General features: G+C 38.9%; 3 protein-coding genes and 2 long non-coding RNA genes across 8 annotated transcripts; 2 read left to right on the top strand and 3 right to left on the bottom strand.

Moving 5' to 3' along the window:
* Positions 1-904: 904 nt before the first annotated feature.
* LOC130700469 (AP2-associated protein kinase 1-like) lies at positions 905-6497 on the bottom strand. Of its 3 annotated transcripts, none has more exons than XM_057522519.2 (11): positions 6308-6497; positions 6058-6217; positions 5626-5990; positions 5421-5563; positions 4278-5327; positions 3985-4217; positions 3820-3924; positions 3607-3642; positions 2238-2652; positions 1891-2175; positions 905-1835 (listed from the first exon to the last, which is right to left on the bottom strand). In XM_057522519.2, the coding sequence occupies exons 2-11, from the start codon at positions 6194-6196 to the stop codon at positions 1352-1354; spliced, it is 3255 nt and encodes a 1084-aa protein (XP_057378502.1). In that variant the 5' UTR covers positions 6197-6217; positions 6308-6497; the 3' UTR covers positions 905-1351. The 3 variants fall into 3 exon arrangements, with proteins under 3 accessions (XP_057378502.1, XP_059352559.1, XP_057378503.1); XM_059496576.1 differs by having other exon boundaries at positions 6058-6212; XM_057522520.2 differs by lacking the exon at positions 3607-3642.
* Positions 6498-6557: 60 nt separating this feature from the next.
* On the top strand, positions 6558-7995 carry LOC130700471 (GPN-loop GTPase 3-like). The gene is made up of 4 exons (XM_057522523.2): positions 6558-6716; positions 6991-7508; positions 7565-7780; positions 7850-7995. Exons 1-4 carry the CDS (start codon positions 6672-6674, stop codon positions 7929-7931), a joined length of 861 nt encoding a protein of 286 aa, XP_057378506.1. The 5' UTR covers positions 6558-6671; the 3' UTR covers positions 7932-7995.
* A 101-nt stretch (positions 7996-8096) lies between these two features.
* LOC130700470 (GPN-loop GTPase 1-like) lies at positions 8097-9617 on the bottom strand. The gene is made up of 5 exons (XM_057522521.2): positions 9265-9617; positions 8849-9187; positions 8545-8774; positions 8253-8488; positions 8097-8191 (listed from the first exon to the last, which is right to left on the bottom strand). Exons 1-5 carry the CDS (start codon positions 9505-9507, stop codon positions 8097-8099), a joined length of 1143 nt encoding a protein of 380 aa, XP_057378504.1. The 5' UTR covers positions 9508-9617.
* An 815-nt stretch (positions 9618-10432) lies between these two features.
* LOC130700055 (uncharacterized) lies at positions 10433-11741 on the top strand. The gene is made up of 6 exons (XR_009003647.2): positions 10433-10564; positions 10618-10689; positions 10747-10887; positions 10958-11141; positions 11204-11551; positions 11619-11741. It is a non-coding gene; the product is annotated as an uncharacterized LOC130700055 (long non-coding RNA).
* A 2605-nt stretch (positions 11742-14346) lies between these two features.
* LOC130700554 (uncharacterized) lies at positions 14347-15590 on the bottom strand. Of its 2 annotated transcripts, XR_009003836.2 has the most exons (6): positions 15452-15590; positions 15229-15380; positions 15065-15164; positions 14910-14996; positions 14714-14849; positions 14347-14647 (listed from the first exon to the last, which is right to left on the bottom strand). It is a non-coding gene; the product is annotated as an uncharacterized LOC130700554 (long non-coding RNA). The 2 variants fall into 2 exon arrangements; XR_009003835.2 differs by having other exon boundaries at positions 14347-14849.
* Between the last annotated feature and the right edge of the window lie 4697 nt (positions 15591-20287).

Below are 20287 nucleotides of genomic sequence, written 5' to 3'. Positions count from 1 at the left end.
ACACACTTTAATTTCTTGCGCCATTTCTTTAGTTTATTCCAAAATGGGGTATGATGGGTTTTCGTTAGGGCCATCCAGCTTCTCCGGTACCACCAGGTTCACATGTCTACCTGACCAATTCGAATGAGTGTCAGTTTTTGCCGAAAAAATTTTTAAGCCCGATTGAGAAATGTAGGACTTAGTTAGTCGGGCTATTGTTTTTTCGTTCAGTGTATGTAGAGAATTAACTAGAAATGTGACAGGTAGACGGCTACAGCGCTAGTGTGAAACATCCAACTTCTTTGATTATTCAAAAACAATAAACTCTCCTTAAAAAACAAATTTCATTTTCGTGTTCCTTGTTAAATTTTGAATCAGAATCATATATAGTTATCTAGATTTAATGATACAGTTTTTTAATATTAATTTTTTAATATTAATAAGGAAAAAATTTTAAGCCCGAATTAATTAGTCCGACTCTTAGAAAAGTCGGGCTTATTTTTTTTCCTGCAAAAACTGAGACTCATCGGAATTGGTTGAATATTACAGGATATACTCAAAATTGAATGCTGATTCTGGGAAAATTGCTACTTTTTAAATTAAGTTAATTGTTTTTGAAATACACCAAATATTTGACACAGTGCTACCGCGCCAGTACGCTACAGCGCTAGCGCGATGCAGCAGAAATATTCGTAGGTCACCGCTAAACGACAACTAACCAAACGTATAAAACTTTGCTGAAACTCCCTGATACCTTTGTCGTATCCCTATTACAGCTCATCTCATCTATAGAGAGAAATATCGTAAAAAACGTGGTCGGTGGTGTATTATATCATCTCATCTAGACAGAATCCCTATCGGGAAATTACTGCCATTCGAATCCAAGCTAGAGATCTTCACATCAAAGGAGAAGTTTATAAACCAATTGCGCGGATAATGAATACTATATTTCCGATTGATCACATTCGTGCACATCACATAATCTTTTTCGTTACGTCATCCCTGTCCAAAACAAGAAGTGATAAACTTTCGTGACACATTAAGGGTATGCTGTAACGAGCCAGTTGCAAGTTGCTGCAAGTTGCCAGTGCTGTGGAAGGCCGTAAAAACTGTTGTACACTTATGATCCTGCAAAGAGATTTAATTTAAACTATACCGTTATTAGCAACGCTAAACAAACAGTGACTTGGATTCTCATGGCAAACTAACCATCGAAAACAAACGTACAGTAATGAAGGCGTATTAGATCATAAAACTGCTAAGACCGATATTATGTATAGTAATAATTAAAAACACAGCAAGGGAAAAAAGAATCCGGACTTGTATACATGGGAAGGAATGTCAACAAATTTGCTTCACATCAACGTATGAGCTAGTTGACGTTCCAGTTGGTTTCTTCCGGTCCAATATCTTCAAAGCTCAGGTTGTTGACGCCTGCGTCGTCACCAGCGATGTCGATTACCGGATCGCAGAGATCATCGTGATAATCTAAACCGGGGCGTGCTATTTCTCCGGCTGCCAAATGGTTATGACGGATCACTTCAGCTCCAGATTTTCTACCACTGATGGACGGCGGTGTTAGGGTCGTAAATGGAACAAGGCCGAAAAGATCCTGACTCTTTAATGGTAAAATCGGCACCGGATGGTCTAGATCCGCTGCAACGTGAGGTCTCTTTTCGACGAGTGGTGGGACATTCTCGTACCGATGAAGACGACGTTTCTCTTTTAAAGCAGTAACCGAGTGAACAGCTACGTCACTATTGTTACTGTTTTTCCTGGGCGGCAGCTTAAACGGTGCTTTGGCAAACACATCTTCTTCCGATACGACAAATTCTTTTTTCTCCACATTGCGAATTCTAAGAAACAGAATTTAATGATTGTTTCGTGACTGAATTTTTAACACTATTTTACCTGAAAGGCAGTGGCACTAAAGGAAGCCGGCTTGTTTTTGCCGCGGCTCTTGACAATCCCGAATTAAGACTGTCGTCGTCGAGCTCATCGTCGGCCAGCAAGGGTCGCTCACCAAAGGCGTGGCCGACCAGAGCGTCCTCCATGTTAGAGGTTACTTGACCGACAGGTTTTCTTCTGCTGTTTGAAGCTTTGGGCTCGCCTGATTCCATACGGACGCTATCGCTCTCTCCGTGATAGACTGATGAGCTAATCGTTTCAGATTCTTCGTCGAGATTTTGTCGGGATCTAAACACATGTTTTGCAATTAACAATAATTCGTAAAATGGTTTTTAATTTTTTATTTTTACCTTCTCTTTGGTTGTTCGTCTGTTTCCTCATCTGAACAGCAATTCTTTAGATCAGTAGCCGAACCGATCGAGTCTTCGTCAGTTAGTTTTTGTCGTGCTGAGTTCTTGTTTAGGCGTGCACCAACAGTACTGCTGGCCCCTTCTTCAGTTTCCTTGCCCTTAGAATTTTGACCGTCGAGTCGCAATCCCCCGATTGCAGTATCACCTTCTTGATTGTCGAGTTCATCTTCGGCGTCAGAATACCCGTAACAAAACAGTTTCTCGTACTTGGAACGGTCCTCTGCTGGAGCTCGGACAAACGGCGGAGGTGGCGGCGGTGGAGTTACTGTCACCGCCGCCAATATCCCAGCTGGCGAAGGTTCCACAACTATCTGTCCAGCTGCAGACCCGTTTCCCGCTGAGTTAACCTTGGAAACTAATTTATCGACACACATATATACACACAATTAAGTTTACACCTGAAATCTATCCGGATGCGGCAAACGCATGCTGAATTATACATCACGTGCAAACTCTTCCGCCTCCCCCTCTGCGCATCCTCACCACAACTCCAAACAACCACACGATTAAAAAAAATTAAAAGTACATAATACAAAAAAAAAAGTTTTGACCATCCCCTGACCATGCATGTGAGTAATTCATCGATAAGCCATTGTTTTCGAATTGTAATGCTGTTTACATAAACCGCAAAAAGTGGGCTGAAATACACCATTTTGTTTAGGTTTTATTTGTTCGGCAGACCAACAGCAACAACAATCAAAGCGGAAAGAGAAGATTTTTGTAATGTGAAGCCATTGTGTTAGTATCAAATTTCTGGAGGGGGAGCTGGGAAAATCAGCTTTGATCGGCCATATGGGGATTTCGCTTACTTAAGGAAAAAGTTTTAGGGTGATAAAGAAAAAAAAACGGATATGATTAACGATTATAATGTATATGGAATGCGACTAAAGTTGAAAAAAGAAAAAAAATTAGCGCGGAAACAAATTTGTGTGGTGTAAGTTTGACTAGTGTAAACAAAGGGAGAAGGGGACAAAAAGGCGGAACTGATAAATCGACAAGAGGCCCGGGCGGTAAATATGCGCCAATTATAATGGGCTAGCTTAAATCATGATAGATGAATGGAAGGACGACAATATCCACGTTAATGATTGACTGGAAGACCCAAAGGAGTTAATATACTTTATAGAGTTTTGTCTAAATGACAGAATTAGTAGAAGAAAGTAGGAGGGGAGGGGCAAGATTGAAACACGGAGGGAGTGTTAAGTCGCCGAGCAGAAGTTTTCACGGTGGTAGGGAGGGGGAGGTTTCTTTAAGTTGCACGGGCATGTTTTACTTTGTTCTTAAATGCATTGTGTGTATGTTTAATTACCTCCATCAACGACCGTCACCGGTAACTTTTTGCGACCTGGGAAAGGTAGCCATTGTCGGGTATGATAAAAGCGTGGAACAAAATTGGAGGAAAAAAAAACAAAAAAAAAAAAGGAAAAAAAAAATAGAAAAAAAAAAAAATAAAAATAAATACATAATTTGAAAGCGCGTGAAATCTACTCTGTGCAAAATAACAACTTGAAAGAATGATTACCTGGTGGAAGGCGGAACGGAGCTGCTCCAAACGGATCTTCTGCCGCAGCAACAGCTTCTGGGGCATTCATAACTAAACTTTCCCTGCTTTTTACATTGACTATACCTAAGTGACAAAAACTATAGATAATCTCTAGGGCCATAAGACCATTAGAATTCCACTTACTGCTTTGCGAACCACGACGGATTTTATCAAATTCAGCACCAAACAAGTGATCTTCATTCAGCTGGCAAAAGGGTGATGGGTCGTCAAAAGGGTTCCAAACCGCAACATGGCCTACTAGGGCCGTCCCATCAGCAGCTGCTTTCATCGTGTCAGCTTGTCCGAATGATTCGCTGGTCACTTGAGGCGGAGGCACGAAAGATTTAAGAAACTGATTCGTTTCATCGGCGTAACTCCTGTGAAAAATGCAACAGTTGAATTTGGTTCTTGAATTATTTGGTATTTAGGATTTTTACTTTGTGAAAGCCGAAGTGTCGCTCATATTCCTGCGATGTCTATGGTGCGAGGTCGGTGAGGCAGGTGGGGTCACCGACGATGAAGGAGGATCAAGCGAGGCTGTCCGCCCAGCCGATGGATTCAATCTAGGAGCACTACTACTAATAGATGAACGCTGAGCGATGTCGGTTTCTTGTCGTGAATCAACGGAGTACAGTGGGTCAGCCGATTGCGTCTGGCTCGTTTCTCGAAACTCAACCGGTGTCAAGGCGGAAGGGGGAAGGCTGGCTGGTTGAGGTGAAACAGTTGCAGTCGAAGTTTGGGGGCAACAAGGAGCTGTTGCTATATTTGCAGCTGCGGTCGGATAGCCATAACCGTAGTTGAAATAACCTTGACCGGAGATGGTGACCGGGCTAGGCTGTGATGTTTCTATGAAAGGATCTTGCGGGAAAGACGGAAATAGCTCCTGTACCGAGATCGGATTAGCTGGTACAGCTGGTTGAACAAGAGTAGGTTCAACAGTGGTAGTTGGCAAAACGCGTCGGGCAGGGTTCATACTATTGGTGGGCAGTGGGATTTGGCCAAGAGTACTTGTGATGGATGAGGCCTTGGGTCTTTGGCGAGGAGTGACGGTAGTTCCACCTTCTACAACAAGTGGCTGATTGCTCATCATCCTACTGGTTGGTATACTTGGTGTGGTAGATGGCTTAACTTGAGCAGGTCGCGTGTCAACAGTAGGAAGTTGGTCTAATTCGAGAGGCACGCTGTGGAGTAGGTTCACGACGGGAGTTTCACCTCTGCCAGCAAGTTTAAAGGCGGCATAAGAGACTTGATAAATGTCGGGCCGACGATCACAATCGGGATCGAGCATGTAACGTATAAGAGAAACTAGCGACTTGGAATAGCGATGACCTTCCGGCAGATTAAACTGTCCGTTTTGGATGGCTAGTGTTGATTCACCAAACGGTAGCGTGAAAAAGCAAAGCTTATACAAGAGGCAGCCAAGTGCCCAAATATCTGCTTTGGTGGTGATGGATTTTCCCATGTACAGATCTACCATCTCAGGTGACCTAGAAATGTAAGTTTTGACAGATTCAACCTCTTTTGTTTATTTATTTTTTATTCTTATCTTTTTTTTTTTCATAATGCTGCGTTTTTCTTACCTGTATGAAAGTGTGGTGTATTTTTTAATTTCTTCTTCAACTACCACGACACCCACCGCCGATGGGTTAAGAACCTTTGCCGTAGCTGACCCGAAGTCACATAGAACGTAATGTCCAGTATCGTTGAATAATATGTTTTCTACCTATGAAATAGTAAAATTGTATATGCTTCATGAACCACTGCTTTAATTTTTATTTTATGTACTTTTAGATCACGATGTATGATGGGTGTCTGGCAGTGGTGAAGTCTAGAAACTGCTTCACACATGTCACAGAAGATTGCCATGACTTCTGGTTCTGAAAAGCCTGTTTGCAGTCTCTCATTCATCAGTTGAAGGACATGAGTCTTGTAGAAGGGCATAAGAAGCAGCACCTCATAGACACCATTGCTTGACTGTGTAATGCTAGAGTCTATGTATCCAATTATATTCTTGTGCCCATTGAGTGTGGAGACTATTTGGATCTCTCTTCGACAAGCAGCAAGGTCATGGTCATTGTTGACATGCATCCGCTTCAAAGCATACCGACTACCATTTGGTGCCTTAACGAGAAAAACAATTGCAAAGCCACCTAGACAAAAGGGTTGTTAAACATTTGAACAAAATAAAGTAAAAAAATTGACAAATGAGCTACAAACCTTCAGCTATAATGTCTTCTACTGTGACAGAAAACTGTTTTCCCACTTGAAAGACTTTTCCAACAAGGCCCTGTCCACCTTTAGACTCCTTCTGGGAAGGGTCAATTTTTGTCTCAATTTTTGAGAACAATTTCTTCATGGTTGATTATGTACAACTTGGCTATAAATTTCACATAAAAATTATACATGTAGTAACGAAAACAGAAAATTGAAGAAAAAATTGCAGACGGGTATTGCGACACAAACTTACAAGTTGAAGACAAAGAAATAATCCAAGTTACACGATCGGCACGGGTATCTTGTAAGTGTGGTGGAAGATTTACAACGAAGAAGACGTCATGCGAAATAAGTTGAGTATTATCGAGAAGGGTTCCAAATATTGTATCAAAGCTGCTCGTCTTCCGAACGGGAATTTGCTAGTTTTTCCACCCCCCTACAAAACCTGTCAGATGCTTTAGAAAATTCTCGCCCCGACATGTTAGCACTGCAGTCGCGTTACCTAGCAACATTATCCCGCAGACGACGGCTTTTGTCGGATTTTTATTTTGGAAATTCACAAATTTTGTCTTCGGTTTTGGTATTCACGTGTCCCAAACATCCGAAAAAGTTGTAAAATGAGATATGCCCAGATTGTTATTGGTCCAGCCGGTAGTGGAAAGGTAAGGCATGGTTAAACAATCTACATTTCTTCTCAAATAGCATATGCTTAAAATATTGTCATTACTTATGGACTAAGTCTAAATCTACCTTTGTGAGTATGCCATTATTGTTGTCCCCTTTTTCCTTTTATTTTACTCTGAGTTATACATATTTATTTGATATCTCCGCATCAAAACAGAACATTTTAGATCCTCACTAAGCTATACTTTAAGAACTTTATAGTCAGGCTATCAGCTCTCCAAACTAATGAAAATATGATCTTTGTCAATGAAGTCGACATACTGTGCTGAGATGCAGCGACATGGACAAGCCAACCGACGAAACATACACATTGTCAACTTAGATCCCGCAGCTGAGGCGTTTGATTACAAGCCGGAGATCGATATCCGTGATCTTATTCACGTGGATGACGCAATGGAAGATGAAGAAATGCATTTTGGACCGAATGGCGGTCTTGTTTTTTGCATGGAGTTCCTTCTCGAGAACTTACCGTGGCTAGAAGACCAACTTGGAGATGATGACGATGATTACTATATTTTTGATTGTCCTGGCCAAATTGAGTTATATACGCACCTAAACGTTATGAAGAAACTGATGGAGGCATTAGAATCATGGGATTTTAGACTGTGCGCCGTCTTTCTCTTAGATAGTCATTTCATGATAAATGCTGCATCATTTATATCTGGAACCATGGCCGCTTTAAGTGCAATGACCTGCCTTGAAGTGGCTTTCGTCAATGTTTTAAGCAAAATTGATCTACTCAGCAAAGAAAGCAGAAAGCAATTAGATAGGTAATATTCCTTATGCCTCGTACAACTTACTTTCCACTATTTTCATTTATCTTTAGGTTTTTGGAGCCAGACGCGAAAGATTTGTGCGCGGATGACTCATCTCCGATTTATTCGAAATGGCGAGAACGGCATCGATATCTTACGGAAGCGATTGGCCGTGTTTTGGAGGATTACTCACTAGTCAAATTCGCACCTCTTAACATTAGAGACGAAGACAGCCTTGCGAACATTTTGTTTACGGTAGACAACTGCATTCAGTATGGAGAAGACAGGTATCGTGTATAATACTATGAATTAAGTCAGGCGACCAGACGATTATAATAATGTAAACTACATTTCAGGGATGTTAAAATGGAAGATTTCGATCCTCCCGAGGACGAAGAAGAGGGCAATGATGATGGTTACGAAGAAGGGCGTGGATAATTTAATTGAATGCTTGTAACATTTTCTAACGAAAGAATACAAAAGACCCATTTTGGAATCCGTTGTGCAGCCCTGTTCCATTCGGTCTGTATATTTGTCGATTGTTTTACGCGCATTCAAATTATTTTGCTTACAGTAAAGTGCAAGAGACCATTGTGTTGGGTTTCATGACGAAGCGCTATTTGACTTGGATTGTTGCTTCTTCTTTTGTTCTTCCAAAAAATTTTTGAAAGATTGATGGCCAATTCTGTCATCTTCATCTGCGAAATAAAATTTTGTTTAAATATATATTTTTAATTTCCTATTAAAATAATCTAATACCATCGTCATCTCCAGGACGTCCCTCACGCTCATCATCGCTACTAGACTCTCCACCCACCGCGTGGCTGCGTAACAGTATCTCGTTACTCTGGCTGACATATCGTCCAGTGGTAATCCCCAGCCTCTGATTTGTTTCCTGGAAATCGCTTCCAAACTTATCTTTTTGGCGAGTCTTATCTTTGGAACGCGCTTCGGCTTGAAGTTTCTGTAATCGATCATGTTCTGGACAGTAATCACTTCAAAATGAAAATAACGTTAATAATAATTTAAGCTAGATTTATACAATGCGTACGTTTCGTATTCGACAACGGCGGAATCGACTGCTGCAAGAAATTCATCGAATCCTTCTCCAGTCACAGCAGAAAATCCGACGGTAGTGAGATCCTTATAGAATTCATCTAAAGTCAAAGACAGCGACCGCGATAGATTAGCATTATAGCTGCTATCACTGCTCAAAGCCAATTCAAATGCGTCAAAGTCTGTCATCCACTCCAGGGCATAGTCATGCTTCACAACATCAATCTTGAAAAAAGAAAGTCAAATATGAAAGTTTATCTCTGAGATTATTTTTTTGCAACATAATTTATACAACTTACCTTGTTCATGACTATAATAAATGGAAGTTTCAGTTTATAGAGAATGGAACAGGCATATAGCATGTTGGACATGAATGTTACAGGGCTAACACTTCTGACAGTATCCATGACATAGACCACTATGGTTGGAAAAAGAGCAGCCAATGTCTCTGTGATGATGGTTCCAGATGCAGACCAAGTGAAAACTTCTATCTGGCCTGGTGTATCAAAAATGGCTATGTCTGTGTTCTCAGATCTCTTCTCCACCAGTTTTATAACTTGATCAAATTTGGTTGCAAACAGATTGAGTGAAGTCACGATTCCTCCATTAGGCCCAAGAGAATATTGTTTCATTACTTCCTATGAGCATGAAAAATGTGTTAAAGTAGCTGATAGGTGAGCGTATCTGACAAGACTTGAATATGTATTAAGTGTACCTTATAATTGACGGTGTCTCTTATGTCAATGTTCACTGGATAAGGAACTTCCCTACAAGCTGGATCTAAATTGATTACATACGGTGGTTTTTCCTTGGTATGCAAACGAGATGTTAGCTGTTGAACAAAGGTTGTTTTCCCTGAACCAGCCATTCCCAAAATAATTAAACAGACCGGTTTTTTATGCCTCTTCAATAAATTTGTACCAGCTGCGGCATCATCTTCCGTTTTTGCTGTCGCCATTGAATTTTCTGCTATTAAACCTTTAGTTTGAGAAAAGAAAATCACTCTAAACTTAACACTAAAGGCGAATTACGGGCTCGAACAGACAAACGTGTTTGAAAAAGTGTCTGCAAATTCGTATAGCAATCCATTTTAGCAAAAAAAAACATCGGCATTTTTTTGTTTTACTTCTATCGCCATCTAACGGCCACATTTCTAGCTAATTTTCTACATATGTACATTCACCGAATGTTTCCGCTGCATCGCGCTAGCGCTGTAACGTACTGGCACGCTAGCATTGCTTCAAATATTCGTTGTATTTCAAAAACGATTAACATAATGAAAAAAGTAACAATTTTCTCGGAATCAGCGTTCAATTTTGAAAAATTTTAAGCCCGACGAAATAAGCCCAGCCCATGGCCTATGAAAAGTCGGGCTTATTTCGTCGGGCTTAAAATTTTTTCCTGCAAAAACTGACATTCACCGGAATTCGTTGAATATCACAGGATATACTCAAAATTAAATGCTAATGCCGGGAAAATTGCTATTTTTTCATTAAGTTAATCATATTTGAAATACAACAAATATTTGACGCAATGCTAGCGCGCCAGTACGTTACAGCGCTAGCGCGATGCAGCAGACATATTTGGTGAGCAAAACGGATTGCCATAATAAAAGCAGATATGGGCAGCATTACTCGTGGCGTTCGTCGCGGGCTTTAAGGGAACCCTTATGTTCTGCTCTCAGCTAACCTCTCGTGTTTACCAGTAAACAGTGAGCTAGTTTTTGCGTTAGAAATTTCACGAAAAAAAAACAAACAAATAAAAATGTATGGCTATATGGCAATCCGTTTTACAAAAAAAAAAAAAAAAAAAATGGCGGAAAAAAAAAAAAAAATCGCACTTTTTTCTCTTTTTTCTACCCGTAGCCATCTATCAGTCGGTTTCGTTATTACAGGCATGTAAGCAATTTGAGTTAATTGTATCCCATTAGCAGTTAATTGAGTAGCGTGGCTGGAGAACAACGCGTGGCTGGAGGAACAATTGAAAAATGGATAAGATAATAAAACAAAAAAATGGTAAGTATAAACATTATTATATTGGTTTTCAATTATTAATTATTGTTTATTAGATCAAATTATGAAGCTGCAGGCCCAGTTATTGGAACAACACAAAATATTAGATAACAACAAAGCTAAGGATGGTAGGCCTAATACGTAATGATTCTATTTATTTGCTTTTATTCATTCGTGTTTTGTAGCTCAAATTTTTGAGTCTACAAGCTCAGCTAGGGGAAAAGAACAAATTGGAACAAAACAGTTTCCAAACAGTGAAGGAGGTTTTTCAAAACTCATCCCTAACTGAACATGAGGATGAGTTGGCATTAGGTGAACACAGTCAGGTGCCTAAACTTTTCAAATAAGAATTCCAAATAAGTATAGAATTTTAACAAAAAATTATTTATTGTTTAGTTATTCAGTCCACCACCTGACAGTGTGTTAAATTTAAATTCTGTTAGTGCTGCACTAAAAGAATTGTTAGTAATAAGTCCATGCAGCGAAGGAACTGAAGAATTGTGGGACTGTATTTGGGCGGAAAATGGGTGTGGTATGGAAACACAGAAATGGCACGAGTTCAACATGAAACATGGATTAGGTACTTTTTTGGTTTTTGTCTATCGAAAAAGTATTTTTAATGCTATTATTTTGCTTTCACAGAATTTTAGCGGGGGTTCAAGTCAAGTCTGGAAGTGTTACAGGATGGAAGAGTCAGCCTGTAGTTGAAAAAACACTGAGAGTGCATTACTGTTAAGGTGTGAGGTAAAGTAATAGAGTAATGTAAATTGTCTAATGAGAAGTACCATCGTGTGTTAATGAATCCGGTACAACAGCAATCCTTTATAGTTCTGTCACAGCTAGAAGCCTCAAATAATTCTGCTTCTCTGGCTAAAGAACAACTTGTCCTTTACGTTCATAGTGTTGGTGGAACTGGGTACTTAAATGGCCCTAAATATGTTTTAATTTTGCTGCCGTTGCAGAGATGAACATCATACATGGACTCTTTAGGTATGAACGGAATTTTCTTGGAAAATTTTTGAATTTATGACGAAACATTTCTCCTCCTTTTTGCCAGCCATGTCTAATCTACAAAAAAAAATTATCCAATGGGAAAGGATTTTCATATACTGGGAACACAACTATCAACAATGCAACATTCTACGGGTGCTAGTTTATCATTCAAGAGCCTTATACAATGATGTTAATCTGGAATTTGTATGTCCTTTCCTAAGCTTCCACCAGAAGTTGAATCTATGAGTTATGTAAGTTACATGAGCACCAATTGATATGCTTAATGGTGTTTTTCTTTTCCCAATATAGGTTACTAGTAACATTGGATCTGAAAAGATTCTTGGTTGGGGCAAGACACTGAATAAATTGTAATGATTGGATCGATGACATGACATTTCTATACTTAATTCGGATTCCCTAGACGGTATTTGATATTTAAAAAATTGAAGTGCATATCTGGGCTCCCTTCTTTCTGTAGCCCCGTTTCCCCTTGACTCATAATAAGCCCGTAGGGGGTCATGCCCCTACTGTACGGTATATATAAAAACAACATATACCGAGGTTTGGAGGGCTCTGGCCGGAAAGGGGACGTGGGGGTCCGCATGGTTCGATGAAGTGTTCATGGAGGGCTGTGTGGCTACCCACAAATCCGAATTAAAGGTTAATCGCTCCTGTAAAAATGTTCCATTTCTTCGGCTCTTCTTCCGGCTTCTCTTAGCCAAGCACCGGGTAATCTCCCCGGTGGGTCAACCAATGCAGTGTCTCCCCCTGCCTTGGTTGGCGGCAACTTTTGAAAGGGTTGTTTTGCCTTTCGAAAGTTGCAAAATTATTTAATTGTTTAGAGTAACGTCAATACAATTTATTTTATTTAAAAAAAGCAAAATTTATTTTATTCTTCCTCGACTTTTTTTTTTTTTTTTTTGCTTGCCCTTATGTTTTGCTCTTTGCATTCTTCTAACTTCTGCACAGTGCATTTTATCCATATTTTTATTACTATGAACTAGGACTTCCTCGTAACGAGATCCCTTGTCTGATTGGATTACAGATATTAGCATTTCAATGTCGGATATACCAGATTGTACTTTGTTGCTTGTACTAAATTTTTAAGACTTAGTGCGGAATTAATTTGATAGCTGATCATTCATTTGTTTTAAACCAATGTAGTGTACTGTATAGTTTCATTTAGCTCATCTAAGGATCGATCCACAGTCGTTCAGCATGCGATGCCGATGCTCAACCATTGAGCTATGAGTTACATAATAATTATCCGAATTTTCCCTTGTAGCCAGACGACAATTTTATAAAGGCAGTTTTTGGAAGCCCGCAAAAGTACGTGCTTATCTGCCGGATAACGTACAAGGTAGATAGCTCTGGGGTAGAGTGTCCGTTTTCGATACTGGAAGACTCGGGTTCAAGACTCATAAAATTTAAAAGTTGTCCCTGTCCGCGCAATGCCATTCATTTCACTTGTCGAACAATTCATTGGATTTTTTGATCAAAATTATTCTAAGTGTAAAGGGGATATCCGCAGGTGACAAGAGAAGACCCGACTATACAATCCATAACTCATGGCTCAGTGGTAGAGCATCGGCCCGGTAAGCCGAACATTCTGGGTTCAATTCTCAATTAAGTCAAAATAACAATATGCTTTCATAAAAAATGAAGTTAAATAACTGTTCCGTACAACGCTTGTACACATGTTCTAATGAAAGTATACAATAATAATATGGTGATACCTAGATTAACGGGCTTGTATTCCAACCAATATGTAGCGGTGACCTCAAGTCCGTAGTATGAAGAAACAAAAGAAAGAAATGCATTGCGCAAGCTGAACCAAAAAGGCCATTGCTAAGTAAAAGATGTGAACATTGCGAACACCCAAAGGAAAAAGAATAGAAGTTTTGAAAAAAATATTTTATAAAAAAAATTTTATTGACAATTCTCTGCACATTACAATTATTTTTGCAACTTTAAAAAGGCACAATAGCCCTTTCAAAAGTTGCCGTCAACCCAGGCAGGGGGAGACACTGCCTTGTTGACCCACCGGGGAGATTACCCGGTGATTGGCTAAGAGAAGCCGGAAGAAGAGCTGAAGATTTGGAACATTTTTACAGGAGCGATTAACCTTTAGTTCGGATTTGTGGGCAGCCACGTCACCCTCCGTGAACACATCATCGGACTAAGCGGCACCCCACGTCCCCTTTCCGGCCAGAGCCCTCCAAACCTCGGTATATGTTATTTTTATATATACCGTACAGTAGGGGCATGACCCCCTACGGGCTTATTACGAGTCAAGGGGAAACGGGGCTACGGAAAGGAAGGGAGCCCAGATATGCACTTCAATTTTTAAATAATTAATACCGTAATACGCGGGAATACACAGGCGACTGATGGAGGGAAATTCAATTCCGTACTTCAAATTATTATAACTTTTCGTCATCACATCCCAACCAGAAACCTTCGCAGGTTCACTATTGCTAGTAATCTAAATTAAGAAAATAAAACATAGATAAGCATAAGACGTTCTTATTGATATCGCTTACATGGTACATAAATTCATCATCTGCCATATTCCTGTAGATTCCTGGCAGGAGCTTCTAAAAGGCTATGCAGTTGCAAATGATCACCATAGCCAAAACTTGAATACGAAAGTTTGGAAGAACCCTTCGTGTTGGACACAGAGATCTTCCATGGGCTTTCCGGTTGGACGTTCCATGCACCATAAAAAACAGATAGGTTACAAAGTTGGTTGTTTTGATCACTAAACGTTAAGATAAACAATGTACCTGGTATCGGCAGTCTTGACAACAATTTCCATAATAACATCATATCACCTGATTCTATGGAAAAAGAATTTCGTAGGCGACAGTTCAGAATAGAAATAGTTGCACTCAAATCTATTGACAGGTGAGGATTAAGGAATGTCGCCTTAGGGAGTGCAAACCGCGATTTTCAAAACTATTAAATGTTTGTTAGCCATTGAAAGATTGCTGGTTGACGCAGACAATCGTTTGGGACATGATTAATGAGCTGCTTCGTGGATAAAGCTCGTTTTTTTAGTCCTCTCCAGGATGACATGAATTTCATCATGTTCTACACATGTATCAGCACTTAGCGATACACCAATTAAAACAATTAAAAAATTTAAAATAGTACCACCTTTTAATGTTTTTGACTCCATGATTCATCTTCGTTGCAATTGTGAAAGCAAGACAACTGACCTATGGTGATTTATTCATCGCACTTGCCATAACCGTTTTCCCAATGTATCAGCTTTTCCGCCAACAGTAGTTTACTAATACAACATTGACGATTAAAATTAGAAAACTAAACAAACTCAGCAGAAAAGCATTACCAAGGAGTAACATCTTGCATGTTGACGAAGAATCCTCGGTTTATCATGTACATGGCAGAATATCCACATTGCCTGGATGGCGCAATCCTTTGCGTGATCACACAAATAGTAACTAAAACATATTGAATTGAAACAAAATTTAAATTTAGTTTTACCCAACAGCCGGCTGCACCTCTGAATTCCAAAACTATGTCTACCACATTCATATCAAGCTTTTCCAGCATGTCTCACCTTTGGCATTTGTTTAAATCATTCCTTCAAAAATTTTTAATAAATGTAAATGAAGTAAACAATTGATATTTATGTGACGTCAGAGTACCATTTGGCTGTCAAGCATTCCATACAAGATAGGCATTTTGAAGAATCAGTGGCAGCAATCAAGTGCTACAATTTGAATATGGGCTAGGTGTTATAGTCGCTGAGGGCTCTCAATCCCTAAACTGAACCTTAAAAGCTCACTGATGTGACAATCTATAAAAGGATTTAAATCTTAATTAATGAGACATGCAGGATACTGTATAAAATTATAGTAAAGATGGTACCAAATGCTGAGTTACTAGAAATTTTGCCTGGGAAATCTCCAACTGACCACGTGAAACATAAGTCAGCTGTACTGCATTTGCAAATCCAGTGTTCAAGTAACCATATTATCCAATCCATGTCAGAACGAATGAATGAGAAAATTAAATAGGAATCTAGCCGCTAGATGGCCATAGCTGTAAAAAAGAAAAAAAAGGCCAAAATTTTTTTTTTTTTGGGGTAAAACGGATTGCCATATTTACCTAGAAATCTGACCGGGAGGTGGCGAGAGCAGTGAAAGAGAAAAAAAAGGCCGATATTTTTTTTTATTTTTTGGGGTAAAACGGATTACCAAAGACTTTTCTTATTTTTCCGTTTCTGATGTTTAATCATAAGGCCATCTAGGGGTAAAAGCTGATTCTACAAAAGAGTCATCTAACGCGAATACCTAGTACCGTGTACAGAATATAACCGAACCACATCGACATGCCTTCAGAGAATAATCCTTTAAATTCCTGAAAGAGAAAAGAAAGAATTTGGATAAGTAACAAAATATCTCTGGTTGCTCAATATCCACGAAAAAAAAATCCTGTTTTACAAATAACACGCACAATCTCACTCGTTGTAGTAATTAGCACATTAATTCAAGACTTCCTCTTTCAACAGGTGATGTTTCTTCATTAGAGATTCCCGGTAATCAGCGTGGTGACAACAGGACGATTATCTGTGAAACATCTGTTCCAAGGATGGTATTAGAAATTTAACTGTTATTTAGTGGTAGAAACCATTTCTTGCCGCGTTCCCACATCCAAATGTATAGACACTGGCTTGTCGCAACAGCTTTATCTCATTCGTCAATCATTTCGATGTTTTGTTTTGTTTCCTTTTTTTTTTTTCAATTAAACTGAACCAGTAAAACTCCAGGAATTTCATTCGTTTCTCACAAGTGGAAGCTTGTCAACTGCCCTTGCCATCTGTGGATTGGCACTAGAATCTTTCACAAAGAGTTCGACCTACTATTTAAAACAAAAAATAACAAGGTAAAAGAAAAAAAAAAGGGGCAGCAACAAAACCAAACATTTAAAAAAAAAAAGTACCTAATCTAAAACCGAAAAAAAAAGATACAAAACAAAGTAGGTAAATGGTTCAATTATTTTTCGAAAAGGTCGTAACAAATGGCAAAAGAGATTGGACATTTATCAGCACAGCTGTGCTCTCCGAACATATTACACTCTCAAGTAGCGAGAGTGTTTCTATTTTTTTGTTTTGTTTTGTCGTTCTCCTCACACAAGATTATTGTGTCCCCATGTCATCTATCTCTAGCCGTATATAAAAGCGACTAATACATTTCCAAAGACATTGGAATGATAAAATTCCTTGGCTGCAAAAAAAAAAAAAGTGATTCCTTATGGACTGAGACTGAGACGTATTGATAGTATTTTTCAGAAAACAGCGCAACGCTTTGATTCGTTTGCTCAATCCAGGGGCCAGACTGTTGATGGCCAGTTGCATCACGTTGGGAAAAAAAAAAAAAAAAAAAAAAAAAAAAAAACGAAACAATTCAAGGGAAAACGGTTACAAACGGCCAATAGTCGTATCCAGCTCTTTACTAAATGGCTATGGCAAAACAGATGGTTGAGTGAAACAAAAGTGCCGACACCGAGCTACTTAGACTATTCGCAATGAGAACCAGTATATAGACTTATATAGTCAAGGCAGCCACAGCGCACTCTCACGGGGGCCACTTTGCTTTGGCCGATGTTTTGTTTTGCTTTTTTTTTTTTTTCTATCCGACTTCTTTTCATCCATCACTTTGCTTCTGATGCTGTTGCTGAAAACGCGGAAGAAAAACACACACTGCGGCAGTTTTTTTTTATTTACATTTTCTCCACACATCACACACACACACACACACACATTGTCGACTTGTGTGCTGTATATTTAGTTAAGAAGAAGAAAAAAGAGTGCCAGCCGGGAGGGAGGGGAAGAAAAAAAAAAAAAGAAAAGAAAGAGAGAATGCGCGTTGGGATGCCGCCGCCCTGCCAAGTTTGGACGGGGCCGGTCGGGAACCCGTGCGACCCGAGCCATATAGCAAAAAGGCGAGCCACTTAAGTCCGTCTCGAATGCATCGACCAGTAGCCTCGGTCTATAGTAGAGAGAAAGAGAGAGAGGAACAAACGCGAGCGCGTGCACACACGCTGGGGGGACTTTTGAACTTGAAGGAAAAGGAGAAAAAAAAAAAAAAAAAGAAAGAAAAAAGAGACGGGACACACTGGGACATGCGATAGCTCGCTCTACTATATACAAGAGGGCCTTCGTCTTTTCTCCCTCGATATGGTCATGGCATGCGACGAGGAGGAACCTAAAGTCTGAGCTGAGGAATACCTCGACGTCGGAATAATTCAAATGCCCAACGTGAAAGTATTACACACACGCGCAACGGGACAAGGCACGTATCAGACAGCAGCGCATATATACAGCACCCATGCTAGTGTGTGTGTGTGTGTGTGTGTGTGTGTGTGTACCATATACGCTAATAAATGGCTGTGCATCGTAAAATAAGAAAAGAAAAAAAAAAACGGGGCGACCCGCAAAAAAAAAAAAAAGAAGATGCGCTTCTTGTGCGTTCAACTGCCGGGGTATATAATTTCCAACAGTCTGATCATTATGTCAATCAACCAGTCGTCCTGTTGCCGACTGGGGCTCTCTCTCTCTCTCTCTCTCTCTGGCCTCTTGTAATAAATTCCAGATGAAGATCAGCAAGCGAACAGCTGTGCAGCTCATCGAACTGATTGCTATATATCCATCCATTTGGAAAAGCATTGGGGCTCTTCTTTTTTTTATTTATTGACGCCCGCCCGCGCGTGTCGAGTTGATGCATGCGCTCAAACTATCGCATCATCAATGATCCAAACGCTGTTGATGTGTTTCCTTGGGCGTCTGTGTGTGTGGGGCCGTCTGTGTTTATTATTTTGCCGAGCAAACAAATGCCTCACGCCCCGATGAGAGGTGAATATGGCGCAATAGCTGATGGCAACATCGTATTTTTATTCTTCTTCTTTCATCTGAAAAGGAATCCAGCGTTGGACCTTTTCTTTTTCCTCTTCGCAACTGGTAAACGCCAATTCGAGGAATAAAGTCAGAACACAAAAAAAAAAAAAAAAAAAGCAACAACTAAACTTGAACCAGAAGCTATACAGCTAAAAACGCAGCTGAATACCAAGATATCAATAAATCAGATTCTTTGGAGGAAAAGAAAAAAAAAACTGTGCTTCATAGCTATAAAGCTCGAGCGGTGGCCAGTGATGAACGTGACGACAAGTCCAGGGAAAATAGACAGGCCATCAAACTCGACTCGTTTGGCAGCTATAAGAAAAATAATCCATTTCGTGATTTGTTTCCTTTTTTTTTTCTTTTTGAATTTTGTCTTCTTTTTTTTTTTGGGGGTTTGTTCTTCCTGTAATTTATGCAGAAATCACTCGCGTCTAATTATGCTGAAAGTATTCAAATGCGTTCGTCGTGTATCCGCATTACTGGACTTGGGCAAAAGCAGATGGAGGAGCAAAATAAAAAATGGGAAAGAATAATGAAATGTATCGACATTGGTAAATACTGTCACTAGAGTATATTTATTTACAATCATTTGGTGTGCGTAGTTGTTTGTATGTATATATATATATATATATATATTTATATATATATATATATAATAGAGAGGGCAGCAAGTATATATATTTATATAAAGTCACAAACAATGCAACAAAAAAAAAAAAACATTTCTTTTTTTTTTTCTTAAAAAATAAGCGTTGGGGGTAGAACAAGAAAGAAGGGGAAAAATTTAAATCTAATTATGTAAAATATAGACGACGAAGATATTGATTTTTTAAAAAAGAGAGAGCCATAATGAAAAGAAGAACAACATATTGTTTCTTTTTTTTTTTTTAATTATTATTGTTTGATTTTTTTTTTATGGTTGGACAACATCAAATAATCAACGACAAGGAAAAAAAACGGGTGATTTAAAAAAAAAAACAGGAAGGAAAAAAAATGTTCACGATAACTGAAAAACGCAAACGTCAAGAGAATCTATACACAGTTTTTTGTGTAAACGCAATTTAAGTAAAAAAAAAAAAAAAACAAAACAACACAAATATGCGGATAAAGATGTATACAATGTTTGCTTACAAAAAAAGGAAAAAGACTTTTAACAAAAAAAACTCATCGAAACCCTGTCAAGAAAAAAAAAAAACTGCGAAGGGAGTAATTAGTAGTTGTTATTGCACGTGTATGTGTGTGTGTGTGTGTGTGTGTGTGTATCTGTAATACGATTAGATTTTCGTTGGGGGAAAAAGTTAATTGTATTAGATGTCGCTGTGATTTTTTTTTTTTTTGTTATATATATATTTCATATGATGACCGATGATTTTAAAAACGGCTCAATAATTTTTTTTTTTTCCAGGAGTGTTTCGGATTTTGATTGCGTTGGCATATTGGACATTTAATAATTTTTTTTTTTTTAATTCATTTTTCTTCCATCTTTTTTTTTTTTTTTTTTTTTTTTTTTAACATTTTTACTGATTTATTCTTAGCAATTCCTTTTCAAATACGTGTGACGTGTATATAGTAACATTTGAAGCGCTAATATTTATACATATATACGTGTGTGTGTGTGTTTGTGTGAGTGTCGTACTGTCGTGTGACATTGGCCAACGGCGACCGGGGAAAATCAAAAACAAAAAAAAAAAAAATTCAAAAGCAAAAATCAAAAACGACACGGAACATCAGTTATCTGGTGGTGGATTGGATTTGGTTTTTGGTAGCGTTCGCTATACAATACTATTGCTAAAAAAAAAAAAAAA

Source organism: Daphnia carinata, chromosome 8 (genome assembly GCF_022539665.2).
Source record: "Daphnia carinata strain CSIRO-1 chromosome 8, CSIRO_AGI_Dcar_HiC_V3, whole genome shotgun sequence".
Lineage (NCBI taxonomy): Eukaryota > Metazoa > Arthropoda > Branchiopoda > Diplostraca > Daphniidae > Daphnia > Daphnia carinata.
This window is presented reverse-complemented; position numbering and strand designations above follow the sequence as displayed.

Excerpts from the sequence above, each read along its gene's own strand:
- LOC130700471 (XM_057522523.2), top strand. The coding sequence starts at position 6,672 with ATGAGATATGCCCAGATTGTTATTGGTCCAGCCGGTAGTGGAAAG. Across the intron at positions 6,717-6,990 it reads GTCCAGCCGGTAGTGGAAAG|TCGACATACTGTGCTGAGAT; the intron begins GTAAGGCATGGT and ends TTGTCAATGAAG. Across the intron at positions 7,781-7,849 it reads ATTCAGTATGGAGAAGACAG|GGATGTTAAAATGGAAGATT; the intron begins GTATCGTGTATA and ends ACTACATTTCAG.
- LOC130700470 (XM_057522521.2), bottom strand. The coding sequence starts at position 9,507 with ATGGCGACAGCAAAAACGGAAGATGATGCCGCAGCTGGTACAAATTTA. Across the intron at positions 8,775-8,848 it reads TTATTATAGTCATGAACAAG|ATTGATGTTGTGAAGCATGA; the intron begins GTAAGTTGTATA and ends TCTTTTTTCAAG. Across the intron at positions 8,489-8,544 it reads GCCGTTGTCGAATACGAAAC|TGATTACTGTCCAGAACATG; the intron begins GTACGCATTGTA and ends TTCATTTTGAAG.
- LOC130700469 (XM_057522519.2), bottom strand. The coding sequence starts at position 6,196 with ATGAAGAAATTGTTCTCAAAAATTGAGACAAAAATTGACCCTTCCCAG. Across the intron at positions 5,564-5,625 it reads TCATACATCGTGATCTAAAA|GTAGAAAACATATTATTCAA; the intron begins GTACATAAAATA and ends ACTATTTCATAG. Across the intron at positions 5,328-5,420 it reads TACACCACACTTTCATACAG|GTCACCTGAGATGGTAGATC; the intron begins GTAAGAAAAACG and ends TTACATTTCTAG.